This window comes from Schistocerca americana, chromosome 3 (assembly GCF_021461395.2).
Source record: "Schistocerca americana isolate TAMUIC-IGC-003095 chromosome 3, iqSchAmer2.1, whole genome shotgun sequence".
NCBI lineage: Eukaryota > Metazoa > Arthropoda > Insecta > Orthoptera > Acrididae > Schistocerca > Schistocerca americana.
In genome coordinates this window covers 28568980-28591145 of record NC_060121.1, presented here as the reverse complement: position 1 = coordinate 28591145, position 22166 = coordinate 28568980, and the positions used below count along the sequence as shown (strand labels likewise).

At 41.8% G+C, this 22166-nt stretch overlaps 1 protein-coding gene and 1 non-coding gene across 2 annotated transcripts in view; both read left to right on the top strand.

Moving 5' to 3' along the window:
* Positions 1-5379: 5379 nt before the first annotated feature.
* The window catches only part of LOC124605227, a 48485-nt gene continuing 31698 nt past the window's right edge, over positions 5380-22166 (top strand). Inside the window, exons 1-3 of the mRNA XM_047136778.1 lie at positions 5380-5433; positions 5554-5861; positions 19499-19684. Coding sequence (XP_046992734.1) covers positions 5380-5433; positions 5554-5861; positions 19499-19684 — 548 coding nt within the window. The remainder of the gene's footprint in view (positions 5434-5553; positions 5862-19498; positions 19685-22166) is intronic.
* On the top strand, positions 12171-12245 carry Trnar-gcg. Its single transcript has one exon. It is a non-coding gene; the product is annotated as a tRNA-Arg (tRNA).

Here is a 22166-nt window from a genome sequence, read left to right as displayed (position 1 = left end):
GGCGACTAACCTATCCCTAGGATAAACATTCCAGTCTGAACTTAGGATTTCATTGTCACTGATGTCTGGTTTCAACCAGCTTTCTGTTCCCAATACTAATTGTGCAATGCCACCTTCAGTAAGCGATACTAATTCTTGGACCTTTCCTGGGATGCTCCTGCAGTTTACTAAAATCATATTAATCTTTCTATCTCTGATCTGCGAGGACCAAGAATCTCCGTGGTTGCTGTGGTTGATTTGACATGCAAATCATCTTTGCTCCCAAGGGAGGAGTTCTCTAACCTGAAACAGCTCCGTGTGCACACCACACGTACTCCACTACTCTAGTAGCCGCATCCTGCATTTATAGTTCAATTCTTTTATCTTGGCGGCTTGCGCATGCCCGCCCAGATGCGGGAGATTGCTGCGTTGCCAGTTGCAAACAACGTACACGCCAAGAGAAGCAGCGCCAACTTACGTTTAGGCGGGAGCGCGCAGTTTATGAAGTAAAGCCACCACGGCCGCACTAACCCTTTCGCTGCTAAGAGACGTGCTCCCCGCATTCCGTTTAACAAAAGTCCTGGAGTACTCTAAAATATCAAGCAAAATACCGACAAACACTGTTGGTATGACTACGAATTGCTCACGTTTCATCGAAGTACAATAGGAAATAAACAATTACCGCTTTTCTTTATTGCAAAAAAGCGGTTTGTGAGAATGATACAAACACCTTTCCTTGCTATCACCTGAATTAGGAGGCTTATTGCTTGTTTGGCTTAATTAATTAATAGAATATGAAGCAGTTGGTATAAAGAATGCTTTTTCCAAACTTTCTATAAAAAAAAGTCTGCTATCAAGACTTTGCTTTTGTTCGATTACTTTATATATGACTGAACGTTTCTAAAACTTAAGACACTCGTCCGTGCTCTGCACTGCAGTCGAGTTCTGGCAACGTCGTTCTCTGTTCATCGGCTGACTGTGTTTTGTGACGTCAGATGCGCAGAAAGAACCTAAACTTGCTCGCCGTCGTAAATGACGCGCACTTTAGTGCACGCTTGACCTATTAATGGGAACCTTAAAATTCTGCACCTGATAGCGGAGGTCGTGAAATTTGCATCCGATACTGCCACAGAGTCGTCTGAGCCTCTGGTTTAGATCTTCCACTCTGCTCCAAACCGGAGGACCACGATCGACCCTGGGTACGATGCTACAAATAGACAGCTCAGCCTGCAACCGGCGTGCAAATTCTGAGGCAGTGGCTACCTTCGCCTTACACGCTTAATTACGGTTGTATCTGTTATTGGTTGCTGATTTTTAAGTACTTTGTCACACACAATGATGATGGTTAACATTCACAACAATCCTCACTGCAATCGACGGTCGTTACTGGCAGACGCGGTTCATGCGAAACACAAAATTCGGCACTTGTCACTTTTGGTTTTATATCACTCACAAATCGGTATTGATGAGGGTCAACCCCACAACGATAATGGGGATGCGCTCATTTGTTACACTTCCGTGAATTTACAATTTACTCCTCACTCGGCACATCCGCCATTGACACCAAACTCGGCTTGACCACCCTTCTTGCCCATCTTCTCAGTACTGCCGCTCACTTGACACTCCTCTCACTGCCTCCTGCAGCGCTCGACAATCGACTCCTGTCTACTATTGACCTGGGCGTCGGATACTAGTATCTGTGTTCATGGGATCACAGATCCCTTACAACATTAATCTCATTTCCTTCTTTCAAGACATTGTCCATTCTGTTCAGCTGCTCTTCCAGGTCCTTTGCTGTCTTTGAGAGAATTACAATGTCATCGGCAAACCTCAAAGGTTTTATTTCTTCTCCATAAATTTTAATTCTTTCTCCAAATTTTCTTTTGTTTCCTGTACTGCTTGCTCAATATACAGATTGAATAATATTGGGGATAGGCTACAACCCTGTCTCACTCCCTTCTCAACTGCTGCTTCCCTTTCATGCCCTTTGACTCTTATAATTGCAATCTGGTTTCTGTACAAGTTGTAAATAGTTACCTTCAGTATTTGAACAAGATTATTCCAGTCAACATTGTCAAAAGCTTTTTCTGAGTTTACAAATGCTAGAAACATAGGTTTGCCTTTCCTTAACCCATCTTCCAAGTTGTAGGGCCAGTATTGCCTCACATTTTTCAACATTTCTACAGAATCCAAATTGATCTTCGGTGACTCGGCTTCTGCCAGTTCTTCCATACGTCTGCAAAAAATTCGTGTTAGTATTTTGCAACTGTGACGTATTAAACCGATAGTTTGGTAATTTTCACATCTATCAACACCTGCTTTCTTTGGGATTGAAATTATTGTATTCTTCTTGAAGTCTAAGGGTATTTCACCTGTCTCGTACATCTTTCTCACCAGATGGAAGAGTTTTGCCATGACAGGCTCTCACATTGCTGAGTGTTGTGGAGTGTTGTCTACTTCCCAGGCCTTGTTTTGACTTAGGTCTTTCAATGCTCTGTCAAATTCTTCAGCCGTATCATATCTCCCATTTCATTTTCATCTACGTCATCTTGCATTTCCATAATATTACCCTCAAGTACATTACCCTTGTATAGACCCTCAATATACTCCTTCCACCTTTCTGTATTTCCTTCTTTGCTTAGGGCTGGTTTTCCATATGCACTCATCTTTACAGTTGACCTCTAGCCATCCCTGAATAAGCATTTTGCCCTCCCTGTCGATCTCATTTTTGAGATGTTCGTATTTCTTTTTGCCTGCTTCATTTATGGCATTTTTATATTTTCTTCTTTCATCAGTTAAATTCAATAACTGCTGAGTTACCCAAGGATTTCTGCTAGCCCTCATATTTTTACCTACTTGATCCTCTGCTGCCTCCACTATTTCATCTCTCAAAGCTGCCCATTCTTCTTGTATTGTACAGTTAACCATTAGGATTTCAATACTCTCACCTGTGGGAGACATTTCTTTCGATCTTACACTGATACTTCTGGGTTTCCTACATCTATTGTTATCTGGATTGGATGGAGAGTCGCCTAACCTGAGAAACCCTTGTGTGAATCCCACACACAGTGAGTTACCTTTGATGTGTAGTGCATGCCTGACCTACTTAGGGAGTCCCTACAGTTCTCAACCCTATGGTGCAAGTCCAGGAAGTTGTAGCCTAGTTTGTCACACAACTTTTGAATTCTCTGGTTCAGTCCTTCCACTCTACTCATAATCAAAGGGCCACCATCACTTCCGGGGACAATGCTGCAAATTGTGAGCTTCATTGAAACTCCACGCACAATGCTGGTCCTCTCAACCTTCTCTGCCAGTTGTCGGAATGACACAAGAATGATTTCAGAGCCCAGACGACAGACATCATTTGTTCCAATGTGTGCCACAGTTTGTAGTTGGCTGCAACTTATTCTTTCAATGACTCCTGGAACAGCCCGTTCAACATGTTGAATGAGCCCCCCCCCCCCCCCCCCCAGGCACTGAGTGCACCTGATGTTCTTTCCCGTCCCTTGCTGCCATTTCCCTGAGGGGTACCACCATTCACTGTACATTCAAAGTGCTGATGATTAATTGACCCCTACCCTTTTGCGTTTGCTTCCTCCCGACACTGGACAAAACAGGTTTCCCCACAACAGGTGTAGTGGGTCCCACTGGCTCAGTTTCAGTGAAAGACGGCACTTCGAACTTGTCGGTTAGGGGGATCGGTACGACAGTCTGAGTCCTCCTCGGTCACCGTCCGCCCTGTACAAGCCACGCAAAGTCAGTTGGACAGGTAATGACAGATCCTGTACTTTCTGCAGAGGAGGCAGGATCCAAAGGAGAAGAGGTACCTCTGGTAGAGGTATCACAGGTACACGACTCTCGGGAGTTCTTCCGACACACCAATTTGCAGCAGCTGTCAATCGTTTGTCAGTAGTCGTGGTAATTTCCGACTGCTTCTGAACGTCGACCAACTCGTATAGTTTACATATATTTTGAGAAAGCCTGTTAAAAGCTTCAAGAACATGCTTGTAATGATAATTCTATAAATATACTACATCCCCTTATATATATTGCTCACATAAGGATTGTGAGAACAAGAGTAGGTTATTTACAGCATGCAGAGGGGCATTCAAACAATCATTCTTCCTGTGCTCCGTACATGAATGGAATGGAAAGAAACCCTAATAGATGACACAGTGGGTCATCCCCTCTTCCACTCACTTTGTAATGAAGCAGGGTTGCCCACTGATATCCTGTTTTGGTTTTACACTGCTTTAGTAACTTAGTTAAGCAATGAACTTGTATTTTTTTTTCATTTTCACTACTCAGATTCCGACTATAGATTCTGTGACGTTCAGCCTCATCGTACAGAATTCAGAAATAGTTTAAATAAAATTCCCCTTGTAAAATCTATTATTTCAGTACATTCTAATGTCCATTCTGAAAGTAATGAGCTAATTAGTTTTATTGGAAATGCATCATATTAACAGTTATGAACAATGACATATATTGTGCAATACATATTAAATAAAATTCGAGTGAGCTAATAGATCGAATTTAGCTAGAAGACTGCATCCAAAAGAAAGCCTAAATTTTACTGATTCCAGCAAAGTGTTTAAATTAATCTAAAGTCTATTAATTAAATAGATATTAAGACTTGAAATCTGCAGCCTGTATGACTTTAAGTGCCAATTGGGACCAAACTACTGTATAATTCCGAGATCTGTTTTGATACTTTTGCTACCTATATTTTCTTCGTAAAATGACTCCAGTCTCAACTTTGTAAGTGCATTAATTAAGAATTAAGTAAATTTGAATATGTAAAAATTATTGTTCAAGAGGTGCCATGGTTATAAGTCGGGAATTCCCACGGCGGATGCATAAGTTAGTTCCCTGTATTTAAATTGATACAGCTCACTCATGTTATTTAAGTAATAAAACCCTATAGTTAACTTCAAAACCAATTAGAAAGGATCATTTTAACCCTGGGAAATTATAAAGTATGATATATTAACTTGACGATTAAGTGTAAGAGGCCTGGTCACATGAATATTGTGTGTGCGAGTGATAACAAATAAATCACACTGTGGTTGACATAAATGTTCAACAGTGAATACGATCTTGACTTTTGATTTTGGAAAACTTAACCTAGGATCCTGGCTTCTTAATTTCAGTGTGATTTAGGTGAGACAGACGCAGCTACCGGGAAGACAATATTGAATAAGCAAAGCAAGGTAGGTCGAGAACACTGCGCACTATCTACTGGGTGAGGAAATGTTTCAAAACCGGTTCATCCAGTTGTGACATGAACTTTAAGTGGCACTAATACATGATACATGTCCCGGCACGCTCCAACTTCACTGCGGTTTGCTGAGTGTGGATGTAGATGGTGTTCTTACACTCATTTTCACATTAACGAGAATGCAGCTGTATAAATTCGTAGAGAATATTAATAGCAATACTGGTATTGAGAAGGTTGGTTTCAGTGTATGAAATATGACAATAGTAAATGAATAGTTACATCCCATAATGAGATGTAATCTATGGAAAATACTGATGTACTAACAAATACACTGCAATTTGTTCTCCCTGCAGCTCCTGAAGTACATATTTGAGAAGTGTCCGAAGATTGAGAAGCTGATAATCGCCAACAACTTACTGGCCGACCGACAGTACGCGGAGTTGGTGTCGTGCCTGGAACACTTGCAGAGCCAGGAAGTGTTCGAGAATCGGAGAGGTGCGGGGCCCGTGGTGCTGCGCTTCCTGGCAGACACCCGCTCGAAGTTGCGGGAGATAAACCTCAGCTGTGACTACCACCCACTGGAGGACGTCGAGTACTTCGTGAAGGCCAAGAGGGACACACTCACTTCTGCCACCGTGCGCTGGACCATGGCAGGGAAGAGGTGAGTCTGTCGGCATCTTTCTCCGCGTTCTGGTACGTCACCTAAATTCACACAGACGTAAAATACTCCACGAGCCAGTGTACGATGCGTGGCGAAGGATACCTTTTACCACCTCTAGTCACTATCTTTCCTGCTACACTTGTAAATGGAGCAAGCTGAAGAGTGGCTATCTGTTCTCCTCTGTACCAGTGCCGATTTCTCTTACCTTACCTTTGTGATCATTATGTGATACGTATGTCGCTTGCTGTAGAATCGTTCTGCAGTCTGTCACAAATGCCAGTTATCTAAATATTCTCAATAGTGCTTCACAAAAATGATATTTTCTTCCCTACAGGCATTCGGATTTCAGTTCTCAGAGTATTTCTGCAATACGCGTTGATCAAACCTGTAACAGATTTCAAATCTGAAATAATTGCATGTATTCCTTTAATCCAATCTGGTATGGATTCCAAACACTTGAGCAGCATTCAAAACACAAGTATTCTATTTGCAGACTTCTTTATAGCTAAGCTACATTTCCATAAAATTCTCCCAAAAAACTAAAGTCAACCACTTGCCTTCTCTTTACACACTCATTCCATTTCCTATCACTTTGCTACATTATGCCTAGATGTTCTGTCAGGCCACACACCACTAATACTGTATTCAGACATTACAGAATTGTTTTTCGTAGTCATTTTTATTAACTTACATTTCCCCACATTTAGAGCAAGCTGCCATGCATCTCATAAAATAGAAACTCTGTCTAAGACGTCCTGAATCTTCCTACAATCACTCAAAGATGACACTTTCCATAAACTACAGCATCAGAAAATTTTCAGTGTCAATGAACTTATTGTATGAAACTTCCTGGCAGATTAAAACTGTGTGCCAGACAGAGACACGAACTCGGGCAAGTGCTCTACCGTCTGAGCTACCCGAGCACGACTCATGAGCCATCCTCACAGCCTCAGTTCTGCCATTACCTCGTCTCCTACCTTCCAGACTTCACAGAAACTCTTCTGTGAACCGTGCAGAACTTATTGTATAGCGTACGGGGCCTGAAGATGGCAACACGAACACGAATTGCCGAAACTGGTTGCTTTCAAAATAAAATAAAATATCTTAAAGTGTACAGCTGTCGGTAAGGTTTATTGACATTGAAAAGTACATACTAGCCGATGTCCCCTAATTACAACGGACCGACTGAGATTGTCAGAAAATTGTTGCTGTTCACCCTATCTGTCTGGTCATTTGTGTATATAGATGTACAGAGGACAAGAGTGGTCCTAGCACACTTCCCTGGGGAAATCCTGATGGTTACTTTCTCTGTGAGGAACATTCACTGTCCTCATTGATGAGGATTTAAATTGGAAAAAACAAATTTTGGAATTCCTGAAACAACTTAGTTCACCCACATTTGCGCTTAGAAACATTGAAAATCCCACGGAAAGACAAAACAGTAAGCTGACATTTTGTATATTTTAATTCTATAACGTCATATGAAATGATTTTCTGGGATAACTCATCTTTAAAAAAGAAAGTCTTCATAACTCAAAAAGGGCTGTAAGAATAATATGTGTTGCTCACCTGTGATCAACTTGTAGACATCTGTTTAAGGAGTTCTGACTACTGCTTCCCAGTGTATTTATCCCCTCATGAAGTTTGTTGTAAATAATCCACTACAGTTCGAAAGGAGCAATGATGTACAAAATTACAATAGGAGAAAGAGAAATGACATTCATCACTCCACATTAAGGTTGTCTTTTGCACAAAAAGGGGTGCACAGTGCTGCAACTAACATTTTTGATCACTTACACAAGGACATAAAATGTCCTACAGGCAGCCAAGTAAAATTTGAAAACAAATTAAAAAACTTTCTACTTGACAACTCCTGTTCTGTACAAGAATTTCCATTATTGTAACATGTAAAATGTTGTGGGTAAGAATTACTAACTCACATAGGTATATTTAATACATAATAAAAAAAACTTATAAATGTTCAGCATATAGCCATATTTACAAATTAATTTGCACTGCGAACATCAAATAAGACTCGTTTGACGATTACGATTTATCATGCAAAAATGATCCGTGGAACACGAAATGAACTAACTAACTTTTCTATTACGTAAACACTCTTAGAGACGCTTACTTATCTGAGAACCTATTCTACGAGCTCGAACCTTCATTAACGGTCTGCTGTTTGGCACCGTGTCGAATGCTTCCTGCAGATCTAGGAATTTGCAGTCTGCCTGTTGCCCTCGATTTACAGTTTGCAGGACATCGTGTGAGAAGAGGACGAGCCGAGTTTCACCGGAATGGTGATATCTAGATCCCTATCGATTTTTGGATACGAGCTTTTCTCTCTCGAGAAGATTTGTTGTAATGGAAACTCCGGGTAGGAATATCGACAATGTAGGAAAAGACAGATTGCTACTTACCGTAAAGAAGACATATTTAGTTACAGACGAGCACAATTTAAAGACATTTATATAAAGCTTTCAGCCACAGCCATCATCAGTAAAAGAGAGACACGTGCCATTCGTACGTACAAGAAAGCATACCTCACGCAGACACGACCACCGACTTCAGTTTCTCGGGCCGGAATGAGACTGCGATGTGGGATACGAGCGACAATCTGGAGGGGCAAGGAAGGGGAAGGGGCAGTAGTGTACGAGTGCAGAGAGAGACAAACGCTGCCTAGCGGAGTGAGTGGGGACTCGAAAGCTGACGAGTGCGGCGTTAGGAGGTCGTGGGACAGGTAGGTAGGGAAAACAAGGAGCAAACGAGGAGAGGAGCGAGGAAACGTGGGCAGGTGTAATGGCAGAGAATAGCAAACAAGGAAGGTGGGAGATGGGGATGGAGAGGAGATAACAGAATGTAGGGGAGTGGAAACTGTCGGATACAGAGTGCAGGAACAGTATGTTACTGTAGGTTGAGTTTGGGATAGTTACAGGAGCACAGTTCGGAAAGGCTGGTAGTGAATGGGAGGACCCAGATGCCCCGGGTAACGATGCAGGCGTCGAAATCGAGCAAATTATGTTCAGCTGCACGCCATGCCCCAGGGCGGTCCACTTCGCTCTCGGCCACAGTTTGTCAGTGGCCGTTCCTCCCGGTGGACAGCTGGCTGGTAGTCGTACTGATATGAAAAGCTGTGGAGCGGTTGCAACAGAGCTGGTAAATGGCGTGGCTGCTTTCACAGAAGGCCTGGCCCCTGATAGGGTGACAGCACTGGAATAGGGAGTGTTGGGTGACTGACTGAGCCAATTTTTCACCTCCGTCTTCCTCAGAGATATCTCGTCAATGTGCTAACACGAGGATCAGTAGTGTGTCACACAATTATGAGGCTAAGTAAGCAACATCGTTAATCTTCAGAATCACCACTCTACCATTCCAGCATACCCCCATACTAAGGTATTTGGAATAAAACTGGTTGGACTGCATTGATTTGTACTATTTTTAGGTCGGGTCCTGCCTTCTATTGCACGATTCCTCCCACGTCGACTTACGAGGGTTGCCCAGAAAGTAATGCACCACATTTTTTTTTCTTCAACAACTCTTTATTGAACGTAATGAGAATTACACACACAAAATAATGGTGTTTCATCTGTTGCTGTTGTTGTGGTCTTCAGTCCTGAGACTGGTTTGATGCAGCTCTCCATGCTACTCTATCCTGTGCGAGCTTCTTCATCTCCCAGTACCTACTGCAGCCTACATCCTTCTGAATCTGCTTAGTGTATTCATCTCTTGGTCTCCCTCTACGATTTTTACCCTCCACGCTTCCCTCCAATACTAAATTGGTGATCCCTTGATGCCTCAGAACATGTCCTACCAACCGATCCCTTCTTCTGGTCAAGTTGTGCCACAAATTTCTCTTCTCCCCAATCCTATTCAATACCTCCTCATCAGTTATGTGATCTACCCATCTAATCTTCAGCATTCTTCTGTAGCACCACATTTCAAAAGCTTCTATTCTCTTCTTGTCCAAACTAGTTATCGTCCATGTTTCACTTCTATACATGGCTACACTCCATACGAATACTTTCAGAAACGACTTCCTGACACTTAAATCTATACTCGATGTTAAAAAATTTCTCTTCTTGAGAAATGCTTTCCTTACCATTGCCAGTCTACATTTTATATCCCCTGTACTTCGACCATCATCAGTTATTTTGCTCCCCAAATACCAAAACTCCTTTACTACTTTAAGTGTCTCAGTTCCTAATCTAATTCCCTCAGCATCACACAACTTAATTCAACTACATTCCATTATCCTCGTTTTACTTTTGTTGTTGATCATCTTATATCCTCCTTTCAAGACACTGTCCATTCCGTTCAACTGCTCTTCCAAGTCCTTTGCTGTCTCTCACAGAATTACAATGTCATCGGCGAACCTCAAACGTTTTATTTCTTCTCCATGGATTTTAATACCTACTCCGAATTTTTCTTTTGTTTCCTTCACTGCTTGCTCAATATACAGATTGAATAACATTGGGAAGAGGCTACAACCCTGTCTCACTCCCTTCCCAACCACTGCTTCCCTTTCATGCCCCTCAACTCTTATAACTGCCATTTGGTTTCTATACAAATTGTAAATAGCCTTTCACTCCCTATATTTTACCCCTGCCACCTTCAGAACTTGAAATAGAGTATTCCAGTCAACATTGTCAAAAGCTTTCTGTAAGTCTACAAATCCTAGAAACGTAGGCCTTTCCTTAATCTACACACCCTATTTTTCTATGTAATCTCCATCCTGTTCTACAGCCTTCCTCCGGCACGAGACGAGGGCGTGTGTGCCCTGTCGGTACCGATCCTTGTTCTGGGGCCAGAGCCAGTGCTTCACTGTCTGAATCGTCTCCTCATTGCCATCAAAATGTCTTCCACGAATTGCATCCTTTAATGGCCCAAACAAGTGGAAGTGCGAGGGGGCTAGGTCAGGTGCAAGAGCTGTCAACGGTCTCCCCGACCGCTGAAAATCGTGGAGCTCTGCCGAACTGCCTTCGTGTCACTTCACCCTCAGTGCCCAACAACTGACTGTACTTCTGTCAACAACAGGTGCTCCTTAAACTCTGGACAATCGTTTTTGAGTATTCCCCACAATTTCTTTTCCTGCAGCGAGTCATTCGATGACGGCACATCACTCGTAACGTCTGTCACCTACAGACGCCATTCTGAAACTGTCCCGAAGCTACGCTATCCGTCAGAAGTGACTGAAACTTGGTACACTCTCTCGGGAGACTTCAAATAATATGTATGTAATGTTTTGCATTTGTAGCATTGTTTCTGGCTGAAAAAATAAAATGCTTTGCATTATTTTCTGGGCAACCCTTGTATTAATGAGAGCATGTAGTTGTCTCAGAGATGAGGCAACAGAGCTTACCTCATCAGCTGTGTCATATCTACTAAGAAAGGTAAAGCTGTGCCAATAGACATTTTTGCTGGATCTGAGCTTTGCAGGTTTGTGTAGTCTGTACTTGAAGCAGCCCATTAGTTAGCTGGCTGGCATATACATTCCAGTGTCGACTACAAGCTCGACGAGAGGTGCTTGATAAGTTATGGATGGTGTTGCATAAAGTGTGAAACCTTTTATCTCTTCTATATCTGTCCCTCTCCTCTCTGTGGCAGTGTGGAAGCTAATTTCATCTCTGCAATCTAGCCATTGTCCAGACTCGAAATCAATGTAAGGCGGTCTTGCAGTAGTTTGCGCACGCACACACAACTGTTTTGAATTTAAATTCTCAGTTCAGAGGCAGTCAGAATCCAGATAGTGCCCAGCACTTTTAGCATCACTAATGTACATCCACATCTACATCTAATCAAGATTTCACTAATCACTGTGAGGTGCTTGGCAGAGGGTACCTCCCACTGTACCTGTTATTAGGGTTTCTTCCTGTTCCACTCTTGTACAGAGTGCAGAAAGAATGATTGTTAATGCCTCTGTGCATGCTGTAATTATTCTGATCTTGCAACTTCCTGGCAGGTTAAAATGGTGTGCCAGACCGAGACTCAAACTCGGGACCTTTGCCTTTCGCAGGCAAGTGCTCTACCAACTGAGCTACCCAAGCACGACTCACGCCCCATCCTCACAGCTTTACTTCTGTCAGTACCTCATCTCCTACCTTCCAAACTTTACAGAAGCTCTCCTGCGAACCATGCAGAACTAGCACTCCTGAAAGAAAGGATATTACGGAGACATGGCTTAGCCACAGCCTGGGGGATGTTTCCAGAATGAGATTTTCACTCTGCAGTGGAGAGCTTCTGTAAAGTTTGGAAGGTAGGAGACGAGGTATTGGCAGAAGTAAAGCTGTGAGGACAGGGCGTGAGTCGTGCTTGGGTAGCTCAGTTGGTAGAGCATTTGCCTGCGAAAGGCAAAGGTCCCGAGTTCGAGTCTCGGTCCAGCACACCATTGTAATCTGCCAGGAAGTCTCATATCAGCACACACTCCATGCTAGTTCTGCATGGTTTGCAGGAGAGCTTCTGTAAAGTTTGGAAGGTAGGAGACAAGGTACTGGCAGAAGTAAAGCTGTGAGGACGGGGCGTGAGTCGTGCTTGGGTAGCTCAGTTGGTAGAGCATTTGCCCGCAAAAGGCAAAGGTACCGAGTTTGAGTCTCGGTCCGGCACACCGTTTTAATCTGCCAGGAAGCTTCATATCAGTGCACACTCCGCTGTACAGTGAAAATCTTCCTGTGTGAGTGATATGTAAGGCATTGTAGTATATTCTTAGAGTCAGCATTTAAAGCCAGTTCTTAGAACTTCAGTAGACTTTCCTGGTATGGTTTATGTCTCACTTCAAGAGCCTGCCAGTTCACTTCTTTCAACATCTCTGTGACAGTCTCTTGCTACGGCTCAAACAAACCTGTGACCATTCATTCTGCCCTTCTCCGTATACGTTCAGCGTCTCGTGTTAATCCTACGTAGTACAGGTCCCACACACTTGAGCGATATTCTAGAATAGGTCGCATGAATGATTTGTAAGCAATCTCCTTTATAGACTGATTGCACTTCCCCAGTAATCTACCAATAAACTGAACTCTACTGCCTGCTTTCTTTACTCATTACTGAGCCTATGTGATCATTCAATTTCGTATCCCTATAAAGTGTTACACCCAGGTATTTGTATGATTTGGCCGATTCCAACTGTGACTCATTGATATTTTTGTCATAGGATACTACATTTTTTCTATTTTTCGAAGTCCACTATTTTACATTTCTGAACATTTAGAGCAAGTTGCCAATCTTTGTACCACTTTGAAATTTTGTCAAGAGCTTACTGATTATTTATGCAGCTTCTTTCAGATAGTATTTCATTATAGATAACTGCATCACTTGCAAAAAGTCTGAGATTACAGTTAATATTGTCTTCAAGGTCATTAATATACAACACGAACAGAAGTGTCTGGACACACTTCTGTGGGGCACACCCTGAGTTACTGCAACACCTGACAGTGACTCTCCATCCACACTGTGTCCTCCCTTCCGAGAATTCCTCAGCCTGCTCACAACTTTCACTTCACAGCCCATACAATGATCCTTTCAGTTATAAGGATAGCTACGGTACTGAGTCAGACGCTTTTCGGAAATTGAGAAATGTTGCATCTCCGTGACTGCCTTGATCTGTGGCTTTTAAGATTTCCTGTGAGAAAAGTATGAGTTGGGATCCACACGATCAATGATTTCAAAATCCGTGCTGGTTGGGATGGAGGAGGTCATTCTGTTCAACATACAGCATTACATTTGTACTCAGAATATATTCTAAGATTCTACAGCAGATGGATGCTAAATATATTGGATGGTAGTTTTGTAGATCACTTCTGCCATCCTTCTTGTGGAAGTGTGTGTCCTGTGCTTTCTCCCAACTACAGGGCACAGGTTTTTGTTTGAGTGATCTGCGATAGATTATTGTAAATTAGCCACAGGTCTGATATGGAATTTGATGGAGATTCCGTCAGGCCCTGTAGATTTGTTCAGTTCTAGTGATTTCAGTTATTTTTCAACACCACTGACACTAAAATCTATATTGCTTATCTTTGCAGTGGTGCAAGAATTAAATTGAGTCAGCACCCGTAGATTTTCCTTTGTAAAAGAACATTTGAAAATCAAGTTAAGCATTTCTGCTTTTGCTTTGCTACTCTCAGTCTCAGTCCCTGTCGTGCCCATGAGTGTCTGGAGACATACCAGCAACAGCCTTTACTCGCGATCTGAATTTCTTTTGGTTTCTCGACAGGCCTTCGATAAATTTCTGTGACGGTAGTCATTACTCTCTTGACAGCCAAATTTGTAGCGCCCCTCTGTCCGTAGCCCAATGTTTTAAGAAAATGAACTGCTCTACTAGGTACATATCTGTCAAATTTATGGGCAATTATTTTTTTAAACCTAAGCCACAGTTTGTCTGCAGTATTCTCACTAGAGCTCAATGTTTTGAGTTCCTTACTGAGATATGGCACTACGTCATCTCTATCTAGTTTACTGAATTTGTGAATGTTTCTACTCATTTTGGTGCTTTTTGTATTTTGCTAATCATTGTTACTACAGCTGCCTCAGTCACTGATACTGGCCTATGTGTAAATCCTCAAAGAGCTCAGGTTTATTTATTATTGTTATATCCAATATATTTCTATCGTGACTGGTCTTCCAGACAGTATGAAGTAGGTGGTTTAATAATGTTTTGCAGGGTACCCTGCCATGCCCACCACTTACAAAACTGTATTCTTCTCATCTACTATGAGAAATACACCACATCCATTTACCATGAGCCTACTCTTTCAATACGCATTTAAAGTTTTCGCAAAAATCTCACTGCCATCAGTTTCCGGTTTTAACCGGATTTCTGCACCTAGCATTATGTGAGTCACTCTCATCTGAATCCTGCTGCAATTAATCAGTAGGATTTTAAGACTCTCACCTGTACGAGGCATTTCTTTGAATCTTATACGGACACTTCTGCGTCCTCTACATCTGTCATTGTCTGGAGTGAATATTGGGTTACCTAATCTAAAAAGCCCTTGGGTGCACTCAATACACATTCAGCTACCTGGGTAGCAGCCTCTGATATGTAGTGCATTTCTTACCCATTTAGGGGGACCGTACAGTTCTCGACGTTATCTTGCTATTCCAGAAAGTTTCAGAACCTTTGAAGCCTGTCATTCGACCCTTCCACTCCATTCAGAACTGTGGTGCCACAGTAAGTTCTGGGGTCAGTGCTGTAAACCGTGACCTTTGAACAAGGATGGTCTCCTCAGCCTTTCCTGCCATCTGCTTGGGATAATTTGAGTATGACCTCGGAGCCAAGATGACAGGCATCATTTGTTCCAACACCCACCACAACCGGTTCTCGGTTGTACCTCATTTTGTCAACGGCTGCCAGACTAGCCTCTTCGGTATGCTGAATGAGACCCCCCAGGCAGGTGAATCTTATCTTCCTTTACATCCCTAGCTGACATTTCCCTAACAGGTACCATTATTTGCCATACATTTGAACTACAAATTAGTGATAGACTGTACACTTTCACATTTCCCTTCTCTTGACCTGAGACAGAACAGGTTTCCGACAGTGAAAGTGAGTCTCACTGGCTGAGTGTAGTTTCAGGGGAAGTCAGCATTTTGAACTTGTCTGTCATTGAGATGGGTCTAACACACGGAGTTCTCCCTGGTTCCTGTCTCCCCTGGAAATGTTGCCTAGCCCTCCCACTGACACGTCACCCACAGCCGAGTGGATGAATAGTCTTCTGTAGAGGAGACAGGAGAGGATAGTGCTGGAGGTAACTTTGTTACCTCTGGTACAAAACTCTGGGGAGCTCTCCCAACACACATATTCAAAGCAGTTTCCAATTGTTTGACTATAGTTAGGCAATTTCCATCTATGTCATCCCATGTTTGAGAACAGCCTTCACAGTGAGGCTCCGTTGTGGCGGGTGCAATGTTTTACTAAACAGCAACAAATAACTTTAAAATAAGTCTGCTGATTCTCTTTTAATTTCTGGATTTGTTAAGCTAAAAGTATTACTAATTCCCTTTAAGTGCTGAAGCAATAAGCATACAAAACAGTATTTCCATAAAGCAACCTGGGACAAAAATTACTAATTTCATGAAACTTACTTTCAGAGTTATAGTCGTTAAAATTTACGATAAATGTGGACAGTGGAAATGTCGAGACATTACTGGCTGTCACCTTTGATCCAAGAAGTCACAAATATAGCATACTTAGCCATATTACCTCTGTCCACCACATTGACAAACTCAGTAAATTAACAAAACAAAAACAAATACAAAATTTGATTATAGTAATTTAAAGAATAACATGAAAGTAACAGGAAACACGTAGGAATTAGGGGATTTTGGGTAGTGATAAACAAAACAAATGACTTTCTGTGTTAACTCACATACCCAAGCAAAATAATACACAGGAATCAATAACATCTACATTGCATGAAGGCCACAAAAACCCACACAATTTGGTATTGTCATTTTTTATTAACCTGTTTAGGTAAACCAAGCTTTATAATACCAATTAATGAGTAAATCTGTAAGAAAATGTATCAAAAAAGTCTAACCAAAAATCCAAACCTCACTACAAATTCTCGTATTGGAAACTTCAATTGACCACATAGCTAGAAAGAAGTCCACGATACTAAGAAAGCAAACTTTGCAACAAAAATTGGCACTGAAACCTCCACTTGACCTATATAACTAGAATTCTGTCCTCAGTACCAAGAAAGCAAAAAATGCTGCAAAAATTGTTACTGAAAACATCACTGATGTACATGCATAACTGACACATTGCCAACCTATGAGCATCAGACACACAGCATTCACTGGCCCTGACACTCATATATTTAGGTATACAACTGAATCACATTCTGCTATATCAAATAAATCCACGACATTCTTCTTAAAATGCAAAAAATTAAAAATGTACTTACCAAGCAAAATCCCCCTTCACACGCGCACGCACACACACACACACACACACACACACGAACTTCATTAGCAGGGAAAGATGTGTTTGTGTGTGTGTGTGTGTGTGTGTGTGTGTGTGTGTGTGAGAGAGAGAGAGAGAGAGAGAGAGAGAGAGAGAGAGTGGGGCAGTGTGATAAAACTTAAGAATATATCTGAATCCAATTAAAAGAGATTGTCATATATCAAAATCAGATTTTAGGCACTGACATGTAGGTAAGAAGTACATCGAACAATGAAAAATCCAGGAAGCTGAAGAGACTGTGGACACGTGCGTGCGTGCGTGTGCGTGCGTGCGTGTGTGTGTGTGTGTGTGTGTGTGTGTGTGTGTGTGTGTGTGTGTCTATTTTTACAAAGGCCTTATTTTGTGACAGTCTTTTTGTTGTGCCTATCTGCGACTCAGCATCTCTGCTATATTGTAAGAAGTACGTCATTTTATATAAATCACCAAAATTGCTAAGCAGTGCACTGAAAAGTATCTTTTAAGAGAAATAGATCAAATATGGGAACCAGTGAGACAAAAGCGTATGATAAATGTAATCATGGTGAGTAACTGAAAATACAGGGCGGTATAATGAAATATAGGTGTGCAGAATGCTGACATATGAAATTTAATGCTGTGTAATATTTAAGCTGTTCTTTTAGGCTCCTGCGAAATCACGACCTTGGAAAATGGAGCATTCCAAAACAAAACAAAAACCACACTACGTTTTTGAGATGATTATTTAAACTCCCACATTCAGATGTGACTTAGACTTTGGGCTACACTACAGATCAGTCTGCCGCGGCAGCCAGTTTTCTTCCATTCACATTTGATGGCTTCCCCAACTGACAATTAATTAAACATTCCACATTAACATAGACTTCAGGCTATGCTACATATGTGTTTGTCATCACAGTGAGTTTTCTTTGATTCACATTTGTTGGCTTCACCATCTTGCAACCAAACTGTGACATTCCAAAGTAGCCTAGGCTTATAGCTACACTACAGATCCTTGTGTACTGTGATCATTTTCTTCCATTCACATTCATTGACTTCACCAGTGCCCAACCACACTAACATTTCAACTGTACATTGATCATTCCATAATGCTTTGCTCAAGAATGTGTTTATTTTAGGAATGTCTTTTAATTTTGTTTCTCCCTGCCCAAAACTCTATAATTCTCAAGCGTCATGTTAGTTTCATGTTCTGAAGTGAAATAAAATGGTCTCCGGTTGTCGGTAGTAACCGAGTCCTTGTTTATAGTTCTGTCTGTCATTCTGATGCTTCACGCGATCACCTTTGTCTCATTTGAGCCCGACGCTTGCCTTCTCGTAGCTCTCTCGACGCTGTGGAAATGCTGCACAGTGCCACTACTTCTGGCCGTGTGACTTCGACTCCTCCTGCAGAAGGTTGAGGTTGTAATACCTCTTTATATTCGATGAATTATTCTGATACAATTCTACCCTTGAATGATGTTTACTAACTTTCTATCTTCATACTTGCAGAATCCATGCGCAAAGTAGTTTCATACAATAGCTATGCCATGAGCACATAATTATTCTTTGTAGTACTCTCTCTGGTGGTTGTCAGAAAAAGCTTCCGAGATTGTCTTCGTGCCGATTAGCCTGAGCTTTGTTTGAAGAATTGTAATCTGAATATTGAAATTTATGACAAAAGATAACTGATACGAAATTGTACGATTAAAAGGGAAAAATATATATATATATATTTTTTGCTCCTTTATACAAAAGGTGTGTATTTGACATTTGAGAATTAATGATATCCATCAATATATTGCGTAGTTGTTAATCAGAAGGGACCTTCCGAAAGACTGGATACGAACCTGCATTTAATAATCCAAGTGCTCCATTACTTCTTCAGAAGGTTAAACTTCATCAAAGCCAAATATCCGCATAATCTGAGGTTTCCCGACTGATTATACAACGCTCCCAAAATTACGAGGCATTTTATTTGTACAGATTAGCAGACTGCCACAAAGCACGAGCCTGCAGAGAAGAAGAATCATCGCCTGATTTCATTCTAACAAGTAAAATTTCTGAATCATTTGAGCGACTGAGATATGATTGTGTTTCCTATTATGAATGACTGATTGCTTGAACGAATTGAGAATTACATAACTACATAATTACATAGATAGGAGGAAAAATTACTCAGTCTGTAAGAGAGTGCAGATGTACGTCAACTATTTATGCAAAGATGTAAACAGTGTATCGTTAAATCTTCTGTATTATATGTTCACTACTTCTCTGTGTACAACTTCAGTGACACTCTAGGTGAACAGATCTCAGGAAGTCTCAACATACATAAGTCTTGCTTTGATATTAGCCAATGACTGAGTGACAGTTCTAACAACTTTCATCATTTGATTTCTCTGTTGACTTTCTTGCACACTTCTTTTCACTCCTCGTCCTTCAAGCCACCACTGAGCTGCGACGTCCCAAAGAAAAAGCGCTCTGCCACGGCAGGTGGAGTGTTTTATTCACCGTCGTGCCTTGCTGATGTCTGGAGCTGACATTATTTACAGTTCATCTGCACAGACGTAAAATTAGGGCACACACAGTGTAAGGTTGTCCACTTAATAAATACCTAAAATATGTTTTCCACTCTAATACAGCCTGTATTGGAAATTTTGGTATTTCTGTACATCCCGTATAATAAAAATTTTTAAAAAGCTTAAAGTGTGTCACTTGCTGACAGATGTGTGGTTCCCGTGCTGAAAGAGGCCGCCAGCTCTCTCGAGAAACTGCAGCTGCGCCTCTTTGACGTGGCACCCGAGGAGGAGGCCGCGACGTTTGCAGATCTCGGACAGCTGCACAACCTGCGTGAACTGCACTGCAACCAGCTCTGCCCGCACCGGCCTCGCCTCATCTCTCTCGCCTTCCAGTAAGTCATTCCTCACTATTTATAGGTACGAGGCTGAGTCGATATAAATCAGATTTTATTATTTAAAAATTCATTTATTGAAAAAAAGGCAGTTACCATTTATTTTTCCACATAATTCCCTGCTTTAGAAGTACATTTTTCCCAGGGAGAAGGAAGGTTTCTTTATTGCAGCATTATAGAATGCAGCTGGTCACGTCAGAAGCCAACTGCGCACGGATTCCTCCACACCCCCGTCATCTTCAAATTGGTGCTCTCCTAGAGCTTTTTTCAAGCTGTCCAAATAAATTGAAATCACATTGTGATAGGTGCGGGCTGTAAGGAGGATGACTAAGTTAAGTCCAGTGCATTTTCTGTAATTTGGAGATCACCAGAGCTGCAGTATCGGGTCCAGCACTGTCACAGAGGGCGACGACCTGTCAAATCGGTCGACCTCGTCTTTTGAGGCGATACGCAGCCCTCACATTCTTCGGCAGCTCACAGTAGTATGCAGCACCGATTGTGCATTGCTCGTGTAAAAATGCAGTGAGCAAAATGGCTTACCGGTAAAAATGAAAAATGGTGGAAAGAACCACGCCAGCTGACAGCTGAGCCCTGTCTTTCCCTGGGGCTTCCTCCCCCTTCCTCCAAGACTCCTTACTGGCCCGTCTGGATGTGTGAGTGCAGTGGTGGGCCGACACACAGGTCACAGCCGACGATCCGACTCAAAAGTGCATCACTTTATTTCTCAAACCTTGCTGTAAGACTTTGACAGACCTCCGAATGTGTCAGCTTCTGATTTTTGATCAAAAAGCGAGGTACCCATGTGGAACAAACTTTCCGGAGCTGTAGGTAATTTGTGACGATCGCTCGAGAGCTCCCGTAACTTATTTCTGATACTCTCACCTATCTGTCGCCTTCGAGAATGTATCGAACTGCACAAATGTCTCAGTTTGTAATACTGGTCCGAGGATGATGATCGTATTGCTGATTTTCCACACATTCCCGTTCTTCCTCGAAATCTTTATGCCAGCAAACACACGCGTCCTTGACAGAAATCTTCCAGAGACTGATTGCACAGTTCGCTGATCAAATACTATCACTCTAACTCTTTCACGAGCAAGAATTTTTGTAATAATTATGCATCGCGCAGTGGAGAGGTAGACCTGTCACTCAGATATCTTGCGCATTACGGACGGAGCTGTCGGAGGTATGCGATAGCCGGCTCTCCCTGCTCCTCACGGAACCACCCGACAATACTAGCAGCACAGGTCCGGTCCTACCAACTGTTGGTGCTCAGGAACAAAAATCCCATTTGTATTTGATTCACCCTCGTACCAACTCTGTTAAGTGTCAGGATGGTTTGAAGAAGACTGTAAAAAGAAAATGACAGAGGGAAATGAGGCAAGAAAGAAAATGATAAACAGGGCAACAAAATGTAATACGGAAGATTTCACAAAGGAAAGGGAGGAAGTAAACAGAATCAACAGAAGAAAGAAATGAAAATCAGAGAAGACACGAATTATGGAGCTAGAATAAAAATGTAACGGCCAAGAAGTAAGAAAATTCTATGAAAGGGTTCGTGAACTAAATAAAGGCTTTTATTCGTGTACTGTATTCTGCAGTGCTAAAGAAGGAAATTTTATAGGAGGAGAAGAACAGATTCTGGAATGGTGGGCTGAATATTTTAGTAAACTGCTGATCAGAGATATACGGAAACCTCTTTATAACTTTCCCTCAGATAATGTTTCCCCCGTGTTCTGTCTTTCTTTTCCAGTCCCGACGAAAAGCCCGTTTGCCCACTGCTAAAGTTTCCTCTTTAGTATGTTTACTCTGTACAACACTTTCCTCCATGTAACATTCATATTTTTGGAACCCTAACCAATTATTTCTCTCCTCATAGCATTTAAGCCTTTGGTGGAGGTGCTTCATTTCCCGTCCTGTGTATTTGCACAAGCTCTGAAAGGTCACACTGGGCGTGAGTCACACGTCAGCGTCAGTGCCCGCGTGATGTGAGATGTGACACACATTGTGCTTGTCGTTTGTCTCGTCGGCACTGTTTTTTTGTTTTTCGTGTGAGCAAACGGTGAACAGCTGTACAGTGTGTTTAACACTCCACCTCAATTACACTATACACCTGAGGTGCACTGCAGGCATACGTGTTTGGAACTGCAGATTGGTTCACGTCAACCAATTACACAGTACACACAGGGTATCCCTGGCACGAATCTGCGTGTTTACACTAGATGGAATAAAATGTGAAAATGGAAGGAGAATTAGTGATTTTTCGTAACATAATTCATTTGAATTAAAAATTTCTGACAGGTGTGACCTTGAGGTTCCTATTTTTTAAAGTAATTGTTGTTCTGTTACGTAGCTAGCACAAAATTATTTTATTACTGTTCTGAATTATGACCCAACTGTTTTGTATTATAATGGTTGTTTGCTCAAGGACACTTCACCTAAATTTATAACAATAATGGAAATTCCAGGATGGAGCAATACG